General features: G+C 39.1%; 1 protein-coding gene across 1 annotated transcript; it reads right to left on the reverse strand.

The window, feature by feature from the left end:
- Positions 1–760: 760 nt before the first annotated feature.
- On the reverse strand, positions 761–21,798 carry iffo1a (intermediate filament family orphan 1a). Its single transcript, XM_078267190.1, has 9 exons — positions 20,503–21,798; positions 10,483–10,543; positions 9,987–10,082; positions 9,075–9,215; positions 8,813–8,994; positions 8,546–8,663; positions 7,221–7,322; positions 5,411–5,541; positions 761–1,018 (listed from the first exon to the last, which is right to left on the reverse strand). The coding sequence occupies exons 1-9, from the start codon at positions 21,480–21,482 to the stop codon at positions 874–876; spliced, it is 1,956 nt and encodes a 651-aa protein (XP_078123316.1). The 5' UTR covers positions 21,483–21,798; the 3' UTR covers positions 761–873.
- Between the last annotated feature and the right edge of the window lie 495 nt (positions 21,799–22,293).

Genomic DNA, 22,293 nt, shown 5'->3' on the forward strand with positions numbered 1-22,293 from the left:
AGTTGGGCTTTGATAGTTGGCGATCTGGCCAATGTGAACTTTTGTTCAATAGTTACTTTACCTTCAGTAAAATCCCAGAAATGGTCATTTAAAATGGTAGGCATTGAACGTGCAACATTTTAAAGCTGCTGCACTTGACAGGATTACAAGCAATAAAATAAAAAAAACAGAATCCAAACAAGCATTTCATTATTATAAATAATGATTAATTGTGCAAACTATGTCTTTGTGCGTTACTGCCTCTCTGTGCACCTGCAGCTGAAAGGCATTATTACAGAAACTGTGCAAATAATCGGCCCCTGCACTAAACGTGTCCTTTTCATCTCACAGGAAAATAGAAACAATATCATTTGTTTTTCAAAGTGCCATTTTGTTCTGTTTAAGCTTCACTGATGTGCAGTTGCAGCCGATAACCACAGGAGGGCAGCATTAAAACATAAAAGTGAAGAATTATTGCCTTATTTGATGAAGCTCAAATCTTTCTATAATTTATCAAATAAGCTTTGCAAGCACATTCTAGTTTTGTGTGGATGTTGATGTAACTTTCTCTGCCACCAAAAACAGATTTAAGTCCACCTTCATGCCCTAAATCACCTGCTGTCAAGTTGGCGTGCAGTAAAACTGACCAAACATCATCAGACTGGCGGCTTTCAGAAAAGCTTAAAAATAATAAAAAAAAAAAAAAAAAGACATTTCACATCTGCTGGTTTTAAAATAATTTCTACCTTAGGTCAACAAACCACTAGTTTTAGATGTGTTGATGTTTTACACAGCTTAACACGTTTGTTTTTTTCTCAATTTCAGGCTCTCAATCAGCAAGAAGAAGAGCCTTGGTGTGACGTGTTCTACCAGCAGTGTGTGTTGGAGTGTGTGTTAGGGTTTCCTCCAGGTCAGAGGAGGGATGGTGGCGTTGGCGCCGCAGTAAGAGTCGCCGCTGGTCTCAGCAGGGAGAGCTGGCTGCTGCTTCTCCTCGCTGTCGGAGTCATCCACCGCCAGTGTGATGAGCGAGGGTGACTTCCTGTAGAGGAAGAACAAATAATGTAGCTTTAGCCTTTTCACTCTGTCTGCTGCTAAAGTGTTTCCTTCACATTGAACTTGAAAAGGGAGACAGCTGAAGGGTTCTCTGTGGATTCAGACACATGTTCCCTGTACCGCTGTAGGCAGAATTCTCACCACAAGGTTCAGTCAGTAGCTGTTTTGGAGCTTTTGACTGTGTTACACGATATTACTCAGATACCCAGAGGCCTGTAATACGAAGCAAGATTCGTAGTACAGGCCCCAGGTATCGTGCTGTTTCAAAGGTCAACAATTAACTTTCAGTGTTAACTTTTACGCAAACATTTAAAATTTAATCAGCCAACCGGGAATTTTGACTCCCTCCTGGAGTGAGTGTGTCTGCTATGATGTTTACCAGATAAGTTGTGATGTACAGCCTGTTTATATTTAATACACTTCACTTGTTTTACAAAGTAGTTTTATATAGCAAATGACACCTTTTGTAAGTACTTTAATTTCATTGTAAATAAATTCCGTATTTGTTTGCACAAATACTACAGTTTATTTGATTCTTTTGCTGCAGTTTAATTCTATTGTAACTTCCCCTTATTCCCTAGACTGCTCGAGGAACTAAGAGTATGCCATGAAAAAATTCAAGTCAAAAAAAGTCATAATATAGTATGTCGAAAAAAGTCATAGTCTAGTATGTCAAAAAAATTTAAAAAAGTCAGAATGTCGAAAAAATATGAAAAGTCATAGTATAGTATATCGAAAAAAAGTCATAGTATAGTATGTCGAAAAAAGTCATAGTATAGTATGTCGAAAGAATATGAAAAAAGTCAGTATATTATGTCGAAAAAACTCAGTATAGTATGTAGAGAAATTGTGAAAAAATCATAGTATAGTATGTCAAAATAATTTGAAAAAGTCAATGTCGAAAAAATATGAAAAGTCATAGTATAGTATGTAGATAAATTATGAAAAAATCATAGTATAGTATGTCAAAAAAATGTGAAAAAAGTCATAGAATGTCGAAATCATATGAAAAAGTCATAGTATAGTATGTCAAAAAAACGTCATCGTAGAGTATGTCGAAAAAATATGAAAAAAGTCATAGTATGGTATGTAGATAAAATATGAAAAAAGTCATAGTATTGTATGTCGAAAAAAAGTCATAGTATGGTATGTCAAAAATTTAAAAAAAAAATCAGTATAGCATGTCATGAAAAAGTCATATTATAAGCAGTTTTTTCAAATGACAGTATTGTTTCTTCTTCTGTGAATGCATTTGAACCCATCCTAATTATTAGGAGAAGTGGACAACTTGGGGTTCAGTGACTTGCTCAGCGACAGAGGATCCTGGGATTGAACAGCCAACATCGTGGTTATGAAGCACTGACTCTACCTCTGAATCCTGGATGTGTATGACATACTAAAAATGTCACAGTAAGTTGAAAACGATGATTTGAACTGTGTCTGTGTTTTGCCTGGTAACCATTCTGCTTAATGTCGCCGTGGAAATACATTGCTGGTTGAAGAATGACTATTTGTAATGAATAAACTATTGTATTTTTTGTTTCTCTTTGTTTATTTAATGAAACATTACCAGATATATGTAGTAACAGTTTTATAAAAGCAATAAGCCAAATAGTATGGCATAAAAAGTCAATTTCATAAAAATTATGAAAAAAGTCATAGTATAGTATGTAGAAAAATTATTTAAAAAAAGTCATAGTATAGTATGTCGAAATAATATGAAAAAAAGTCATAGTATAGTAGGTAGAAAAAAAGTCATAGTATAGTATGTCGAAAAAATCATGAAAAAGTCATACTATAGTATGTCGAAAAAAGTCATAGTATAGTATGTAGACAAATTATGATGAAAAAGTCATAGAAAGTAGGTAGAAAAAAAGTCATAGTATAGTATGTCGAAAAAAAAAGGTCATAGTATAGTATGTTGAAAAAAGTAATTGTATAGTGTGTCGAAAAAAGTCATTGTATAGTATGTCGAAAAAATATGAAAAAAGTCATAGTATAGTATGTTGAAAAAAAGTCATAGTATATTATGTAGATAAATTATGAAAAAAGGCATAGTATAGTATGTAGAAAAAAAGTCATAGTATAGTATGTTGGAAAAATATGAAAAAAAGTCATAGTATAGTATGTCGAAAAAAGTCACATTATAGTATGTAGAAACATTTTGAAAAAAAAGTCATAGTATAGTATGTTGAAAAAAATTTGAAAAAAGTCATAGAATGTTGAAAAAAGTCATAGTATAGTGTGTCGGAAAATTTATGAAAAAGATCATAATATAGTATGTAGATAAATTATAAAAAGTCATAGTATAGTATGTCAAAAAAAGTTATAGATAGTAGGTAGAAAAAAAGTCATAGTATAGTATGTCGAAAAAATCATGAAAAAGTCATAATATAGTATGTCGAAAAAAGTCATAGTATAGTATGTAGAAAAAATATGAAAAAAGTCATAGAATGTCGAAAAATATGAAAAAAGTCATAGTATAGAATGTCGAAAAAGTCATAGTATAGTATGTAGATAAATTACAAATTATGAAAAAAGTCATAGTGTAATATGTAAAAAAAAGTCATAGTATAGTGTGTCGAAAAAATATGAAAAAGTCATAGTATAGTATGTCGAAAAAATATGAAAAAAGTCATAGTATAGTATGTCGAAAAAAAGTCATAGAATAGTATGTCGAAAAAAGTCATAGTATAGTATGTAGAAACATTTTGAAAAAAATCATAGTATAGTATGTTGAAAAAAATTTGAAAAAAGTCATAGAATGTTGAAAAAAAGTCATAGTATAGTGTGTCGGAAAAATATGAAAAAAGTCATAGTATAGTATGTAGAAAAAATATGAAAAAGTCATAGTATAGTATGTCGAAAAACATGAAAAACATGACAAAGTCATAGTATAGTATGTAGACAAATTATCAAAAAGTAATAGTATAGTATGTTGATAAAAAGTCATAGTATAGTATGTCGAAAAAATATGAAAAAAGTAATTAGAAAGTAGGTCGAAAAAAGTCATAGAATAGTATGTCGAAAAAGTCATAGTATAGTATGTCAAAAATATATGAAAAAGTCATAGTATAGTATGTAGAAAAAATATGAAAAAATTGATAGTATAGTATGTAGATAAATTATGAAAAAGTAATAGTATAGTATGTTGATAAAAAGTCAGAGCATAGTATGTCGAAAAAATATGAAAAACTCAGAATGTCAAAAAAAGTCATAGATAGTAGGTAGAAAAAAGTCATAGTATAGTAAATCCAAAAAATTCATAAAAAAGTCATAGTATAGTATGTCGAAAAATTATTAAAAAAGTCATAGTATAGTATGTCGAAAAATTATGAAAAAAGTCATAGTATAGTATGTAGAAAAAAAGTCATAGTATAGTATGTCGAAAAAAGTCACAGTATAGTATGTAGAAACATTTTGAAAAAAAAATCATAGTATAGTATGTCAAAAAACATGAAAAAAATCATAGTATAGTATGTCAAAAAATATGAAAAAGTCAGTATAGTATGTAGAAAAATTATGAAATAATTCATAGAAAGTATGTCGAAAAAAAGTCATAGAATAGTATGTCAAAAAAATTCATACAAAAGTCATAGTATAGTATGTCGAAAAAAGTCATATTGCATGTCTAAAAAGGTCATAGTATAGTATGTCGAAAAAAGTCATGGTATAGTATGTCGAAAAACGTCACAGTATAGTGTGTCGGAAAAATATGAAAAAAGTAATAGTATGTCGAAAAAAAGTCATAGTTTAGTATGTCGAAAAAATATGAAAGAAGTCATAGTATAGTATGCAGAAAATTTATGAAAAAGATCATAGTATAGTATGTCAAAAAAAAGTCATAGTATAGTATGCAGAAAATTTATGAAAAAGATCATAGTATAGTATGTCAAAAAAAAGTCATAGTATAGTATGTAGAAAAATTATGAAAAAGTCATAGTGTAGTATGTCGAAACAATATGAAAAAAGTCATAGAATGTCGAAAATGTCATAGTATAGTATATCGAAAAAATATGAAAAAAGTCGGTAACACTTTACTTGAAGGTATCTACATAAAAGTGACATGACACTGTCATGACACAGTCATGACACATGAACCCTAACCCTAACTTGTCGTGACAAAAACAGAATGACACTAAAAGAAGCATTATGTCATAAACGTTCATGACTTGTTTATAATGTTTATGACACGTTCATGACAGTGTCATGTCACTCTTATGTAGATACCTCCAAGTAAAGTGTAACCAAAAAGTCATTGTATACTATGTAGAAAAATTACGAAAAAAGTCATAGTATAGTATGTCGAAAAAAAATCATAGTATGTGTGTGGGTGTGTGTGTGTGTGTGTGTGTGTGTGTGTGTGTGTGTGTGTTACCTGTCTCCACTCTGGGTGATGAGTCTCCTGCAGGTTTCCATCTGGACGTCCAGCCCTCTTTTCATCGAACACATCTCCATGTACTCGTGCAGGTGACGGTTCATATCGCTCTTGGCTGTGGCCAGGTCCACCTGACAAGAAAAGAAAACACAAAAACCAAATCTATTAACAATAAATACTCGTACTTGTATTATATACTATAGAGCTGTGAAGAGGGAGGAGCTTCAGTCCGGCAGTGAAAGAAGCCTTAAATTTGTCCCACAGATAATGTTACATTACTCAAAGTTGAAGCTTCTACGGCGATCAGCATGAAACTCACCCGGTTAAATTATCAGTACAAAAGATTAAGACCTGCGTTAGAAAACACCTGGTTCTTTTTTTTTTATAAAAAGTCTAAGATACAAGCTTGTGTATAGAAAAACTTCAGAGTAGGCGTTAACTACGACTCCCAAGCTGCATTCCAGCAAGAAACATCTAATTACAGAGCTTAAAATTCTGTTACTTAAACTAAAACTTACTTAAATCAATTCACTTTTAAATTCTGGGTCAGTGGGTGAATTCAGCAACTGTGGCACCATGTTTTGAATTTGATCCTGCTCTGACTAACGTGTCCAACTGGCCTCTTCTCCACTGCAACGGCGGCCGAGGCTCATGGTTATTTTATAGTTTTTAGATTGGGGAAAAACACTTCCTGGAACCAGCGACTCAAAACTTTTAAGCGTAACTCTTGCCAAAATGCAACCTAGGGTCTTTTTGTGAATGTACCTGGGTCAAACTTTCGTTTAAAAGCCTATTTAGGACGGAATCGCCACTTTTAAGATTTACCATATTTTCGTTTTTCGGTCAAATGGCCTTTTGAATGGGAGTGCTAGGGGCACTTTTATGCTAGCCTCAAAATAGCTATTTTTAAAACACTAAGAAAGCTCAATACATCATGAAACTTTGCTCCAAGTATCACCAGGGGCTCTACACCTTAACGAAGGCATTGACAACATTGTTTGTGTACCCAGTGTTTACTAAAAAGAAAGGTTTTGAGCAACTCACGTTATCAGTTGTTGTTTACACTATCCGCCATTTTCCCAGTCAAAAATAGCTAATCTCCGAATGCAAATGAACGGACTCCATAGGAGGAAATGTCATTCCTATATGAGGCTCCTTTTTCAAATACAAGGTCAATATTGTGTTTCACTAACGATATATATATATAATATAACGATTTATATGGAACTAAGCTTTAGGAGCTTTCCATCTTTACTCCTCCCTCGACTATTTTTGACTGGCTCGATAGATGGCGACCGGAAGAACAACAGCTACAGTGAGTTGCTCAAAACCTTTCTTTTTAGTAAACTCTGTGTACACAAACAATGTTATCAATGCTTTTGTTAAGGTGTAGAGACCCTGGTCATACTTCGAGCAAAGTTTCATGATGTATTGAGCCTTCTTAGTGTTTTAAAAATAGCTATTTTGAGGCTAGCATAAAAGTGCCCCTAGCACTCCCATTCAAAAGGCCATTTGACCGATAAACGAAAATACGGTAAATCTTAAAAGTGGCGATTCCGTCCTAAATATGCTTTTAAACAAAAGTTTGACTCAGGTACATTCACAAAAAGACCCTAGGTTGCATTTTGGCGAGAGTTACGCTTTAACAAGTATAGTAGCAACAACAGTCCCAACTACACTGAGAAATCTAAACTACTAATAAAAACATTATGACATGACTTTCGATGCTGTTCCTGTTCTCCTCACAATGTGACTATGAACACCTTTATCCAAATAATGTAATAAATACAATGCAGAAAAACAGACTCACCTCTATCTGGTTAATGGTCTCCTGGTACTCCTTCTCTCTGGTTTTGAACAGACACTCTGTGTCTTTAATCACCTCCTCAATGGACTCCTCCTGCTGCTGCAGCTGGATGACAGTGAATGTATGTGGGGGAAAGAGGGGAAATTTAAAAAAACACTGTTTACTGTTTACTACACCTATATAGCTGATTTTGAGCTGTAGCTAGCATCAGTTATCAATATGTTTCAGCCACAGGGCTGCTGTTAAACCTGCAGCATGCTAGCTGACAAACTTTTAAATAAGACACCAAATGTAATAGATAACAGAAAAGTAACGCACGACAAGGGTTGTCGTGAGGTGCCGATCACTGGAGGTAGACTTGAAAATAGGAAAAAAAGTGTTGCACACTCCAACCCCATATAGCTCTATTTATTCTGATAACAGTTTCCGCCATTTCTTCAAATCATCAATCTTTTGTTGATTGTTGATTTGAAACGTCGTCAGAATAAATAAAGATATGCATATGGAGCCAGATTGTGCGGCACTTTTTTACCAAATTTAATAGAAACATAAAAAATACAAACCAAAAAATATGTAGGCGTGGACAGAATAATGGAAACACTATACTATAGGCTAATAAAATCCAATAAACCACACAGTCCTGAAAGGATTGAGATCTGAGCAGCCAAAATAAGTAACAAAAACCATGTGTGTGTGTGCACCACAGGTGTGTAAAGGTCTTTTAATCTGTTTTGGTTTTTTTCAGCTCTTCACTAAGCAGGTCATTGGCCTCTCTGGCTTATTTAGTTTAAAACAGCTTACAGGTCACCAAGATAGACTCGAGCTGTCAGCGTCACCAGCTGGGATAATAGATCTGTACGGAGCTGGATGGGGACACTGCAGGCTACATGAAGCGCTGCTGTTTCTGTTTCATCTAATGCTGTTGTGGCTTTGACTTCTCACTATTTGTTTTTAAAGATGCAGGTTAAGATATTTTGGGGTAACATTTCACAAATTTCCTATTTAGAATTGTCCATTTTACTACTTTATTTTTGCAGTTTTAATTCAACACAAATTCATAATATAAATAAGCACGTGTAGCAGCTTAATGTAACTTAAAGGTGACTGGTTTAAGTGTATACATCATTTATATAGCGTTATCTCAAGGAAAATCAAAGCAAACTAAGCTTAATTGGTGCCAGTTCCAAAGCAATGAGTCAGAAAACTTGTGTTAATTAGAGATTTTATTTTTATTTTTTATTTATAATAAAATCCATTTAAATTTAAATCCGTTACACAAAAAGATAGTGTGTGTGTGTGTGTGTGTGTGTGTGTGTGTGTTTACACACCTCTCCCTGTGTTTCCACTCCCAGTGGGTATCCAGGAAAATCTTCCCATAGAAGAAGAGTTTCCTCGGTTTCCTCCCAAGCCAGACTGTCACAGTCATCGTCAAACTCACACTCCCTTCTGGACAACACACATGCACACGCACACGCACACACACACACACACACACACACACACACACACACACACACACACACACACACATTAGACATGTCGACTACATAGTTTTAACGTCCGTGTGTTTAAACATTATTGGCCAAAACACCCACAGCTGATTCAGCATCCTCTGCATCTGTTCATTGATCTGATTGGCCGACGTGCTGCACGACTCCTCGTCTTTAGCCCCGCCTCCCTCGCTCTCGGACATGCTCAGTTCGTCTCCGTCCCCGCCCTTCGCCGACTGGCCGCTCTGTTTTCTGGCCCGGAGAGTGGAGGGGGGCGTGGCCACCTGCTGGAAGGAAGCGTGTTTATTCAAAGTGAAGGCGGATCATCTTTTTTAAGGACCACACCATTTCATCGCCACAAACATACCTGGAACATGTGGATCATGTCCTCGCAGTTCCTCTGCTGGGCGACATCACAGAGGCGGGCGGTGATGTCGATGCGGCGGCAGATATCCATGTCCACCTTCATGGCCTTCTCTTGGATCTTACTGTCCAGATCTGACAGGTTCTGATGGAGATAAAAAGGATTCCTATTTTCCATTCATCTAAATAATCTATTTAGTTTACTTACTGTACGTACACACCGCCGCCGACTTGAGCTTCTAAGTTACCGGAAGTCATTCATTTTCAATGGAAGCCGGCTTCTCTCAGCTGCAAGAAACGGCAAATCTGTCGGCGTCGCGTTTTGGGCGTTTTGAGCATTTTGAGCGACCAGAGGGGCATTCTTTCTTTCAGCGTTTTTCCCTTCAGAGGAAATCAGCGTTTCTAAACCTGCGAGGGGAGTCTGAGAGCCGGAGCGAGGATTACACGTTCCCCCTCTGCACCTCGCTGACAGATGTAATGTGCTCCGAACAACAGCGCTCTGAATAACAGTTAGAGGAGCAATATTGGTAATCCTCCCTGCCTCCCTGCCTCCCTCCCCCCCGCCTATTGACACTCACACTGCTGAGGGAGTTAGAATGCTGCCACGTCAGAGTGCCCAAAGCGTCAAAAGCTTCCCCAGTACTTTTTGACAAGCGTCTTTGACAGGGCGGCCATGCGTACTTATAATTATATTCACTGTCATGATCCAGCAAGATGTCGTCCGGCAATTTGTAACCATGGAGAACACTTGTGGACAACCTGTGCCAGCAAATCCTTATGGACATGGACCAAAAAATGACTTTATGCATCAAAGAAGAAACATTCTAAACTGTGGGGGGCAAATTCCCTCTCATTTCTGAATCTTTTGGTCAGTTTTAAACATTTGCTTACAAAATAAAGCTCAGAGCAGACTTACGTTGCTGACGAGTCCTTTAAAGAGAACAAGTTCGGCCTTCAGCTGCTTCACCCTCAGAGCCAGCTCGTCCTGACACACCTCGCTCTCCTGCAGGTCCTGCACAAAAACACATACACACACAGACAAATGAAGTTCATGTCCTAAATATATAAATGAGATATAACTGAGGGTGTAGCTCAGCCTGACTCCTGATTGCCTTCAATCAAAATATAAAATGAATATTTGGAGGACAGTTTACTACACATACTGACAACTTTTTGTTGTGCATCTTGTTGAAAATATATATTTGATGTATTTCAAAATAAAGACGAGAAGAAGCACATGGGTTATATCCCTTGGATGTGTTTAAAGGAAGAAGAGCAGACATGCATTCAGAAGAACTACATTTTGTACGTGGGAAAGTGCAGCTAGAGGCAAGGCATCTTACAAAAGAAACAATTTATTTCTGAATAAAGAATATTTGAATGGAGTTTTGAAGTGGAGCAGTCAACATTACCTCCTCCAGTTCAGCCACCTTCTCCTGCAGGTCCATTCTGGCTGTGTACTCTTCCTCCCATCTACAAAACACACAGAACAAAGTCAGCTGGTTATACTGAGAATTATGCGGATAAATCAGCACTTTGTAGCACAGATGACCACATAATATTTAGAGACTGTTTGTACTTCCTTATCCTTTTTTCCTGTGTTATCTTTGGTATTTTTATTTTTCAGCTGACCTCTACACAGAAAGGCGACCGTCAACTTCAAGGCACCTAACCCTAACCCTAACCTTAACTCTAACCATTGCCTAATCCTAGTGCCTTCCAGGCAGTGCTGCCTGGAAAGCGACGTTGGGGGCTTAAAACACCAAACACCTGCAAAGATTCAATTATCGAATGAATCGCCAACTATTTTGATAATCGATTGTTTTTATTTATTAAGAAAGTCAAAATTCTGAGTCCAGCTCCTTAAATGTAAACATTTTCTAGTTCCTTCACTCCTCTGTGACAGCAGACCGAATATCTTTGAGTTGTGGACAAAACAAGACAGAGAACCACACGTATTCAAAATCCAAATTTCAGGAACAGGAGTCTTCTTCTTCGCCCAGAAAAAGAAAAAGGATATTGAAAAGAGCAAGAGACCGGCGTCATCAGAAAAAAGCGTGAAGGTTACCGTAGCTGTAATATGTACTTTGAACTGTGTGGCGCAAGAGAGTTAATATATATATATGAGATATATAGGATCTCAACGCTAGGGAGAAATTCCCACACATTGGACCTTTAAAGATTATTTTTTGGACATTTTAGGCCTTTTTTTATAGGACAGCTGATGACATGAAAGGGAAGAGAGAGGGGGGACCCGCGGCCATTGCGTCAAGGAGTGAACCTCTATACATGGGCGAGAGGTGAGATACCCAGGCGCCTGCAAGACTAGTTTTCTGCTGCTTCTCCTGCTAGTTCCAAACGCTTTGCAGCTGTTTGTGCGTCTGTCTTTTGACTGAAATGGTGAATTTTCGTTAATACCATCAACAAATCATCTCAGCCGTTCTGGCTTTTTTCCATGTTTGCATCCTTTTCATCCTTCACACCAACACTGCTCCGCTGGAGCTGCTGTAGCACTGAAATTGTGACATCATGTCTCTGGGGAATGATCTCAGATCAGATTGCCTCCATGTCAACAGAGATAATTCGCAATTTCAGTGTTCAAGTACACAAGTAAGTCACATGAAGGTTACACAGATTATGTGAAACGTGTGTTTGTCACATAAAAATGTCACATAATTGTCACGATAAAATGAACCTTGGTTTAGAGCCAAAGAGATAGAGTCACAGATGTGATGGCGCCCATACAGATGCAGCAGACAAGATGGTGTCACGGCGAGAGAGCAAATGTCCTTGTTGCTCTCATCTGTTTGTCAGTCTCAACACGTGGCTCTGCAGTAAGGCTGCTGGGTGCCATTATGTCTGACTGGGTACACTGAAGCTGCTTTATCTGTATAAATGATGATGGCACAACTGCTGGATGAAAGCAACGCTTGCTATAATGAAGCAAAAAGAGTCCATCTGAATAATAATAAAGGCTTTCATATTATTTACACTAACCGTTGTGTGTTTTATCTGGGATTTTTTCAGGTGGCTGCACGTCATTCATGAGATGCGACGTCAGCAAACTAGGACGTCATGGAGAGGATGACGTACACTCAAATTATCTTCTGTGACACTACCTCCTGTTCTGCCTCATAGCAACAGCAGACTTTAAAGTGCTCGTATCATGCTTTTTGGTTTTTTTCTCCTTTCCTTTATTGTGTCATATATCTTTTTCGTGCATGTTATAGGTTTACAAAGTGAAAAAGCCCAAAGCCCATCCCAAAGGGACTTACCATCTCCAACAGAAAACACTGTTCACAAACTGCTCCAAACAGCTCTATTGTAGTCCAGCCTTTACTTACGTGACGAACGTGCATCACTTTGTAACACACGTTATAATGCTCACTTAGCTGCTAGCGTGTCACGCCCTCATGCTCTGCTTCTGACTGGCTAGTAGTCCTTACCTAGCTACTGCGCATGTGCGACTCCCAACAAAGATGGAACAGAAGTGAGATGCCTCACTCTGTAGCTAAAACAGAGAGCTCAACACACAGGGTGAAAAGAAGAGTAGCTAACTTTCAAATCGGAACAAGAAAAAGAGCTTTCAATGAATAATCCCTGCTGGCACAATTACACAGTAAAACATCTCTGACCACAAAACAACTGAAAAGTGTACTGTTGAGGAAAACAGCTGGTACGTTTTGGAAAATCATTGTCAGTGATGTAAAAAGTGAGTGTCATTGCAGCCTCACAGTGCATCTATCATAAGGTGATACTGGTACAGTGACAGAGTTGACATTACAGTGTGCATCACATAGGTGCAAAGGAGCTACAAAAAATATATAAAAAAGATTTGTAAGGTAATGTGTAATGTTGTAATTTTGTGAGTGAGCTTTAGGCCTATTAAAATTTTTTTTTAAAATGTGTGTATAAAAATGATAGAGCCAAAAGTATGTGGACACACATTTATTCTGGGGCTGGTTTTCCTGGTTTGGGCTACACTCCTTAATGCTACTGCATACAATGATATTTTAGACAATAAAAGAAGAACTTGACTGGTCTGCACAAAGCCCTGACTTCAACCCCATCCAGCACCTTTAGGATGAACTGGAACGCCGACTGTGATCCAAACCTTGTCACCCAACATCAGCACAACACTAATGCTCTTGTGGCAGAATGGGAGTGAATCCCTGCAGCCATGAAACCTTCCCAGAAGAGTGGATGTTGTTATTGCAGCAGATTACTGCATGTGGTTTTAGAATAACATGTTCAACAATCAAATATGGGTGTAATGTCCATATATTTCTGGCCATGTAGTGTGCATGATCTGGTACCAACAACATGACAATAAAGCCTTAATGGAACATAATTAGGGCTGTGGAATTAATAGAATTTTGATTACGATTTTTGGCTCCTAACGATCACAAATACAATGTCATCGAGAAAAACGATTATTTTGCACGTTATATTTTGCAAGCAAACTCTCATTTTGTCTTGTCTTCTGAAGGGGAATTCAAAAAGTTCAACGATAAAAGTATAAAGGGAAATTTCACAGTTCAAGGTGTTTTCACTGATGATTTGTTTAAACTGTTTCACTGTTTTTTAAGTTCAATAAATGCAACATCTTTCCAAAAGTCAATGGGTAATCGTGTTAAATAATCGTGATTTCAATATTGACCAAAGTAATTGTGATTATGATTTGTTTCCAGCCCTAAAGTGAATTGAAAGTGCAAAAGAAAATGAAATCCCAAGAGGGCTGACTGTGTGGTTACTGCACAGGCTCACATGGGACAGGGGGTGTGTGTGTGTGGGGTGAAACGAGGTGTGTGTGCAGGCAGAAGGGCAGAGATGGATGAGGAGACAACAGGGACAGCAGCAAACAATTCAACAGAAAACAGAGAACAAGACAGCAGAAAGAGAGAGAGAAACAGAGCAGAAAACAGCGGAGAGGAAGAAATGTGAGGAGAGATGAAGATACGCAGAGAGAGAGAGAGAGACAATTAAAAGCAGAGAGACACGGCGAGGGAGGCAGAGGGTAAAAGATGAAGAGGAGACAGAGGACCAGCGATGGCAGACTGGGTGACATCACTGCTGGCGGTCACAGACCAGTGCTGCATTGCAGGTACCGGGACAAAACCTAGCTGGGAGGAGGAGGAGGAGGAGGAAGGGGGGGAGGGAAAGAACGAGGAAGAAGAGAACGACAGAAAGAGACTAAATGAAGAGGACCAAGAGAGAAGGGAGTGAACCATGGGAGACGGCAGCGTGAGAGAAAAACAACAGCTCATGTTCAACAATTCCCCCGACAGTTCCTCCCTTCAGACGACGAACAGGCAGCCAAGCATTTACAGTCACAGCTAAATGAAATCACTTCTCCTTTCACATTAACGGAAGTCTTAGCAACCTGAGAGGAGTTTACATATCACGATTAATAACTAGGGGAGTATTTATGAGTCAACACCAATGTTTTAGTTTGACTAACTCTTGCCAGCAGTAAAAAAGCAAAAAAGCGTTCACGTATACAAGCAGGCGCCAGGTTTCTATAAAATGTAAACTTTAACTTTAGCTCATCGCCTGCAGAGCATGCAACAGAGTAAAGCTCTTTGATCGGGTGTGTCGTAGGCATGGGCCGGTATGAGAGTCTGACGGTATGATAACCTTCAGCAAAAAATATCCCAGTTTCACGGTATTGCAGTATTACAGCTTTAAAATGATTATTTTAAAAGCATTATTTTGAAATGTCTGGGTAAACATTGTGTTTCCATTGAACACAATGTATTTTATTGTTGAACACACTGCACACTGGCAGGGAGAGCGATTTCTAAACTACACTTTCTGTCCTTGACCACTCATAAATAAACAGCTCATACGGCAGGAACGGTATGACGGAAAATGTTAGCGGTTTTGAAACCGGGACTTTGTCAAACTACGGTATACCTTGAAACCAGTAACTGGCCCCATGCCTAGTGTGTCGTACTGAAACACACCATAGGAGTTGTAGTTGACTTTTTCTCCTTAGGTTCTATGTCCACAAGCTTCTAACCTTTTACTTTCAATCAAAGAACAAAATACTTATGTCACCCAAGGATTGAAGGGCTCTAACATTCTTGTGTAAAGAAAAATGAATAAGACTTTTACTTATGGAAAACTAGACGTCCCAAGTCAACCTTACACTTCGCCACTCTATGGTGACTTCACCTGAAAACTACAGCAGTGTGCAAAGCACATGCACATCTTTCTTTTAAGTCCAAAAATTTGAATGATTTCTACTTCCCAAAAAGTCACACCATGCTACTTTACTACATTTAGAAAAAGGTATGTTTCAAGGTAGAGTAACCTGGTAGAACGCGCGCCCATATATAGAGGTTCACTCGTCGACCCAGCGGCCGCGGGTTGGACTCCGACCTGCGGCCCTTTGCTGCATGCGCCCCCCTCTTTTCCCCCTTTCATGTTTTCAGTTGTCCTCTAAAAATTAAGTCCCTGTGTGGCCGGTTAGCTTAGATGGTAAAGCAGGCGCACATATATAGAGATTCATTCCCCTGATGCAGAGGGTTCAGGGTTCGAGTCTGACCTGTGACGGTTTCCTGCATGTCTTCCCCTTCTCTCTCCCCTGTCATATCTGAGCTGTGCTGCATTTTAAAGGTGGAATTGCCCAAAAATAAATAAATATAATAAAAATAAAGGCCCCAAAAAGTCATCTTTCAAAATAAACTACAAACATTAAAATAAATTCTCATCCCTCCGTTAATCCAACTGCGCGTTTCTCCCTAACTGATGTACATTTATTTTACACTTGTGAATCATTCCTTCCTGCAATAAAAATCACATTAAGGAAGCAGGATGCTCTAAAAAAAAATAAATAAAGGAGGAAATATCTGAACCATGTTTATCTCAAGATCACTTTGAAAGCTTTCAAACATGTACAACTTATGTGCTTTAGTGCGCAGCAATTTAAACGATGAGCACAATAACACAGTAGGTCAGAGAGTGTTGTTGTTGTTCAGTAAAGCTGCTGGTTCTCTAATCAATGTGACTGAAGGTTTGTCTTGCAGTGGCATCACGTCTCAGCAGCCTTGAAGCACAAAGTAGTGAGGTCAGGGCTTTTGAGCATAAAGCAGCAGTGGGAGCGTGTGTGTGTGTTAATGTGTGTGTCGGTGTACGAGTGTGAAACAGGTCAGTGCTGAAAAAAACAAAGAACAGAAGCTGCATGCTGAGCAAAACCCTTCACAGACGAAATAGAGGTTAACACGTCACAGACTAATTCCTCCGCGTAAAGGCAACACAAACTGCAAATTAGAACAAATGCCGCCTTGTTATTATTTTACAACATCCTGCTCTGCACAAACAATTATAGGCCTATGTCCTGAGGCGTTTGTTTCTTTTACATGCTTTTCTTTTAAACCAATCATGTAAGATCCGGCTGTAAAACAGAAGTGAGAAAGGTCACAAAAAGATAAGAGAACAAAGAATTCAACAGATTTCGATAGATCTCGATTGACACCAATGTGAGTTTATGTATTAAAGCTGTAGCATGCATTGCCTAAAAATCACAAGTGTCACATATGCATATAACCATCTAGTTTAGCTGCTTAACAGAAACTCTTTATACTGTGAAATATGTCTGTTTTCAGGTTAATCTAGTACAATAAATACCAGAAAAACCAAGGTACTTCTCACATTGATGCAAAAATAAATGCACTTCCATTTTCTTTATTACATTGGGTTCCTGTGTCTAGAGTTTGAGTGCACTTATTGTAAGTCACTTTGGACAAAATCATCTGCCAAGTGAATGACCCGTAATGTAAAAACGAAAAGAAAACACTTGCCATAAAGCAGTCCTGCTCGGCGATTTGCAGCACTGCACTCAATGACCAAATGCAAGCAGGGACATTAAAGCGAGATTGTTACCTCAGCATAAACTGTGAATTGGCAAAATCCTTGTTGGGTGACAAATCCAAATCACTCAACCCTACTCAATCATCACGTTTCAGCTTCTCAGAGAGATCGATGAATAAAACCTTTAGTGCCAAAATACAACGTGGAGCGAAAGCTTGGTAGTGAGGTAGCAAAATTAGACAGCAGCTCTCAACAATACTGTACATATACACTGGAAACTGATTACACAATATATATATATATATACAATATAGAATAGAAAGCCTTTATTTATTGTCATAGTACAGAATACTACTAAAGTAGGAGCGTTACTTCTGATCAGTGGGATAAAAAGGCACAAGAAAAACACCACAAAAACAATAAACTACTTAAGCAAACAAACATCTACAGCTCTCAACACAGGTTTGAAAATATTTAAAATGAAAAACTACAATTTTGCACTAGAATAAGAGTATTTATTACACAAGATTCGGTAGGTTTGAAGCATGAAAAATGAGGACTATAAGCAGGGCTGGGTTAAAAAGAAATTATTTTCCGATTCAAATCGATCTTCATTTGAATGGTGCAGTATCGATTAATATAATCCTGAGATCGATCTTTTAAGAGGCTCCGTTTTAAAGCTGGAGTGAAACTGGACAATCTTAGAAATCCATGTCATGATGAATAACGCTCCAAAGTTAGGCTACATTTTGGCAAGGGCAATGCCCATTTTCATTAGTGCGTTCTATTTGTACTCGGAAGTCAGGTTTTCCGAGGTCAAAGTCGGAAACACGCCCCCTGACCTCAGATTTCCGAGCTCGGAACTCAGATAACCTAGCAGTACCCAGAGTTCAACATGGCTGCTCCGTGCATCAACAGTAGTGAAAGCTGTAGTAACATTCAGTTATTAGCACTTCTGTCTTATTTGTGTCTCACATCAGTCGTACAGACAGTCCTGTCCAACTTCTAACTTCAAAAACTGCGTAATGCGTTGTTATCAACTGGTATTACTAACAATGGCTAACCTGGCTAGAGCTAGCCCCACAATGAAAAATCCGACTTGTAAATGCAACGCATTCAACTCGGGTGCGACGTCATTCCCAGCTTCGGCTTCCGAGTTCCGAGGTAAATGGAACACACTACATGGCTTTAGGTAAACCGTTCCTGCATCACGCACCCTCTGCACTAAAGAAAGCACTTTTTATGTCTCTATGTAACTGCTTTGGGGTCAACATTCATATGTTTAATGGTGCACCAGGTTAGAGGGTTCCTTGTACAATTTACAGCATTAGTTCTCTCAGAATCTCTTTTATATGAGAACAAAACTGGTAGTGTGACCGAAATATCACTTATCTAACCAATATTTAGGGCTGGGCATCATTCAAAATCGTTCAATCCGGTGCCAATTTCAATACCTCAGTTTTGATGCCGGTTCCTTGACGATTTTTTTCCGATACCATATGTTTTAAAAACCATTTCAACATCAACAAAAATACATTAAACACAAAACTTTTATTTTCCACCTTAATTGTGAATCAAAACAGTTATCAAAATTAAAAAAAATTCTGGTAACACTGCTCACTCAGAGTAACATTAATAAAACTGGTTGTGCTTTTGGATAGGGGTGCACCAGTCAGATACTCAGGATTGGTATCAATCCAAACTTGGCCAAAATTAACAAAAAAAGAGAAACTTTTTTGCCACAACATGAACATATTATAAATAATAAATAAATAAATGAACAAATGACATTGTGTACAGGCTAATATTGAACTAACTAAAATGCAAAGGAATGTAAAGAACAAAGACTTTTTAGTGCAAACTGCATAATGACACAAACCTTTAACAATAAACTTGGTGACTGCCCTGTTGTCAACACTGAATTAATGGAGAACTAACTTAAGTACAAAGGAATGGAATTGAATTGCCTTGTTGCTGAAACGTGCTGTAGAAATACAGTTGCCTTTCCTTACAACCTCAACCTGTCAGTCATTCACCGGGGCACAGAAACTACTGTTGTGCCTGCTTGTCTCAGAGGAAGTGTAACGTCAACAGCGACCGCTTTCGCATCTCCATTAATATTAATCATATCGCAGAAAACGCTGTCTGCGTGAAGTTTTGAAAAACTGTAACCACACTTGAAAAACACTTTATTGGCATTGCCGTGACTCACTGTGACTTCAACAAAACTGCAGTTTGCTCGAGTTTACTCTGTCCGCACCTCTGTGTGCGCGCGCGCGTGTGTGTGTGACGGAGCTCCGCTCTCTGTCAATATTCAGAGAGGACAGATAAACTTGTGCTTACGCTCTCAGACGCTTTTGGAACCGAAATTTGGCACCGAAAGACAAGTCATTTTTCAATACTCATAGGATCGGAGTATTTCTTTCGATGCCATAAAAATATCGATGTTCGGTTCCCAGCCCTATCGATATTGAATCGAATCAAATCGGAAATCAAATCGAATGTAAACTGTGAATTGGAATCGAGTCAAGAAATCAGTGGCGATACCCAGCCCTGACTATAAGTAAGGCACTATACACACCTTACTGTAGGTACATAATGACAACAAAAGTGTATTGTTGAGATATGATGTCCTACCCCACTGCCTAATAAAGTGGCAACTAAGTTTATATTACTTTAGGCCACTTATTTGTACTATGCATAGGTTTTTGCACGTCCTTTCGCTGCTGTGGCACTTTAAAGATCAATATCTAGCCTGACAGTGACTCTCTGCTCGATGCTGCCCTCCAGTAGAAGTCAATACTTCTTAGTTTGACCGGCGGTATAAGTCATTCCCAGTAAAGGAGCTGGGTTGGGAGGCCTTAAATCATTTACAACCCCCTTAAACCTGCATTCCTATAATCTTTATGGTGTCACAGACCATCCGTAATGATATTAAGAGTGACAATGATTCTCATAATGTAATCTGACACTTTGGTTTGTTGCCTTTTCGTCTGGAAACCTCAACCCTCACACCTATTTGACAGAGACATGGTACATCTACTGTAGGGCTCGACCAAGATATCGGTTTCCTTTTACACGTTAAACTGATGAAATATTAGTGACAACATGTATTAGGATTAAAGATACTGTGTAAACCTGACATCAGATAACATTAGATTTTCCTTGTGTTATTGTTGTGATATTCTTGTAAATGATTTCTTCTTTTTTTCTGAATGTGTGGTGGGTCTTCCTAGAGCTCAGATGGCCAATATTTCAGTATCATCATCTTATGACAATGTAATCACAGTGTGTTATTGTTTTACAAAATTCTGTTATTTAAATGAAGGATGTTAAGCGAACTGATTGTTTCACTTTAAATCAAGGCAAACTCATTGAAAAACTATTATTTGATTGTTTTCTATGTGATTTTGCCAAATTGTGATGTATATGAAAATTGGTCAATTATTCTTAGTATTTGGATATTAATAATCGACCAGTCATGGGACTGAAAAAGTTGCTCACCCTGGCAAGAATAAACCTCTGCAGGAAACACACTATGCATCAGAAATCCTCCACCTAAATGTCAAAATGTCTGCATTAGAATTGACGATCCAAAAAGAAACCACAACCCTTACCTTCTCTTGTACTCGTCTCTTTCTCTCTTCACCTTGGCCAGCACGTTGTACAGGGCCCTGATCTCAGGGGTGATGGTGTCGATTTGGACCCCGACACCGTCCGGTTGCGTCCAGGAGACCCCGGGGCCCGTGGCGCATGACTCCCTCCCGGTGCCGAACCGGCGGGGGTGGTTGATGGACCAGATCGCCCCGGGCAGGAAGCGCGGTGGAGGAGGGGGGATGTTGTTGGTGTTCGTCCCGGTGTGAGAGGCGTTTTTCTCGTTGATGTTGGTGATGGTTCTGTACGGGTCGGTGGGACTCAGGGCCGGGCTGATGGAGAAACGGGGCGTGGTGAGGTTGGAGTTTGAATCCGTAGAGACTGCGCTCGGGTTGAGCTTGTTCCCCGGCAGGTATTTATTGTCAAAAGGAGGAGGGTTCAGGGTTGGAGAGAGGAGGCCCCCGGGCAGGTAGGCCGAGTTGTTGGCGTTGTGCAGCGGGATGAGGCCCGGTCTGGATGGAATAGGCCCAATAAATCCAGTCTGGACCCCCATCTCTTTGGTCAGCGGCTTCTGGTGTCCATCCCCTCCGCAGTTATCCTCAACAGCCTGCTGCAGCTGCTTCTCCAACACCTTGTTCCTGCGCTCCAGCTCGTGCACTTTGGCCAAAAAGCAGCGGAAGCGCAGGTTCAAAGTCTTCAGGACGCTGATGTTGGATCCCAGGTCGTTGCGCAGCGCCGTGGCCGCAGGGGGCACGCGGTGCAGGGGGGAGCTCAGGTGCAGGTAGGCGAGGCCAGACGGCGGAAGGGCGCCCAGGTCCAGCCCGGACAACCCATCGGGCCCGAACCCGCCGTGCTCTCCCAGGAAGTAGCCAGGCTCCGGGATCGCGAAGTCGTTCAGGCCCGTCATCTGGTGGTGGGGCTGCTGCGGGGCCAGGAAGCCACTCTCCCCCAGGACCGGATTCATGCTCGAATAGGAAAATCTGAAGTGCTCAAAATCCGGCATGAACCCAGACTTCTAGCCTATTCAACTCAGCAAGTGATCCGTCTATAATCTGATTATAAATCCCGAACCTGAACCAGGCCCAAATGCCTAGTTTTTGAGTTCTCCTCCTGGTTTCACCCGATGGTCACCTTTAAAATAACCAACTCCCAATATAATATTACAGTAAATCTATGGTGATACGAGATGGAGAGTAAATACTAATAAATAAAGATAATATAAAGTACAACGAGGTGACTCTAAACTCACAGAAACACTGCTGGTCGCTGCAGCAAAATTAGATTGCCGACTTTTACGCAGGACTAAATTCTAGTCGAGAGATTACAGGGCCGACGCGCACTATCATAACATGTTTATTCTAAGCCTTAGAATAAAGCGCTAAGAACATATCCCGCAGCTGTAATGCAAATGTAAGCACCGTACCTGGCAGCCAGAGGAGGAAACACTAACTTTGGCACTAGATAATGAGCTGTAATGAGTCTGGGCAGAGTGTCGAGCAGCGGTGCAGCACAGCTCAGGGATGGATAAACAGAAGTGACTGACTGCGGCGTTCAGATACCTTACTGACTGTAACAAAGGAGCACCGGGCAGTGTGTCTGAGCTACCGTAGTGACCAGAGTAGAGGTGCACCTGTGCTAAAGCCGCCTCTTGGGTCAATATGGAGGCTTACGTTAACGTTATATAATCGAACGTTGTTTTTTTTTTTAAAATGCTTTTAAGTTCAACTTTCAAAAACGAGATAAAAGACAAATGTCCACCTTTCCCCCCCAAACGGTTTCATACTCACAGTGGTCGTTGACTACAGCTGAATTAG

This window comes from Sander vitreus, chromosome 14, assembly GCF_031162955.1.
Source record: "Sander vitreus isolate 19-12246 chromosome 14, sanVit1, whole genome shotgun sequence".
In the NCBI taxonomy this organism is placed as follows: domain Eukaryota; kingdom Metazoa; phylum Chordata; class Actinopteri; order Perciformes; family Percidae; genus Sander; species Sander vitreus.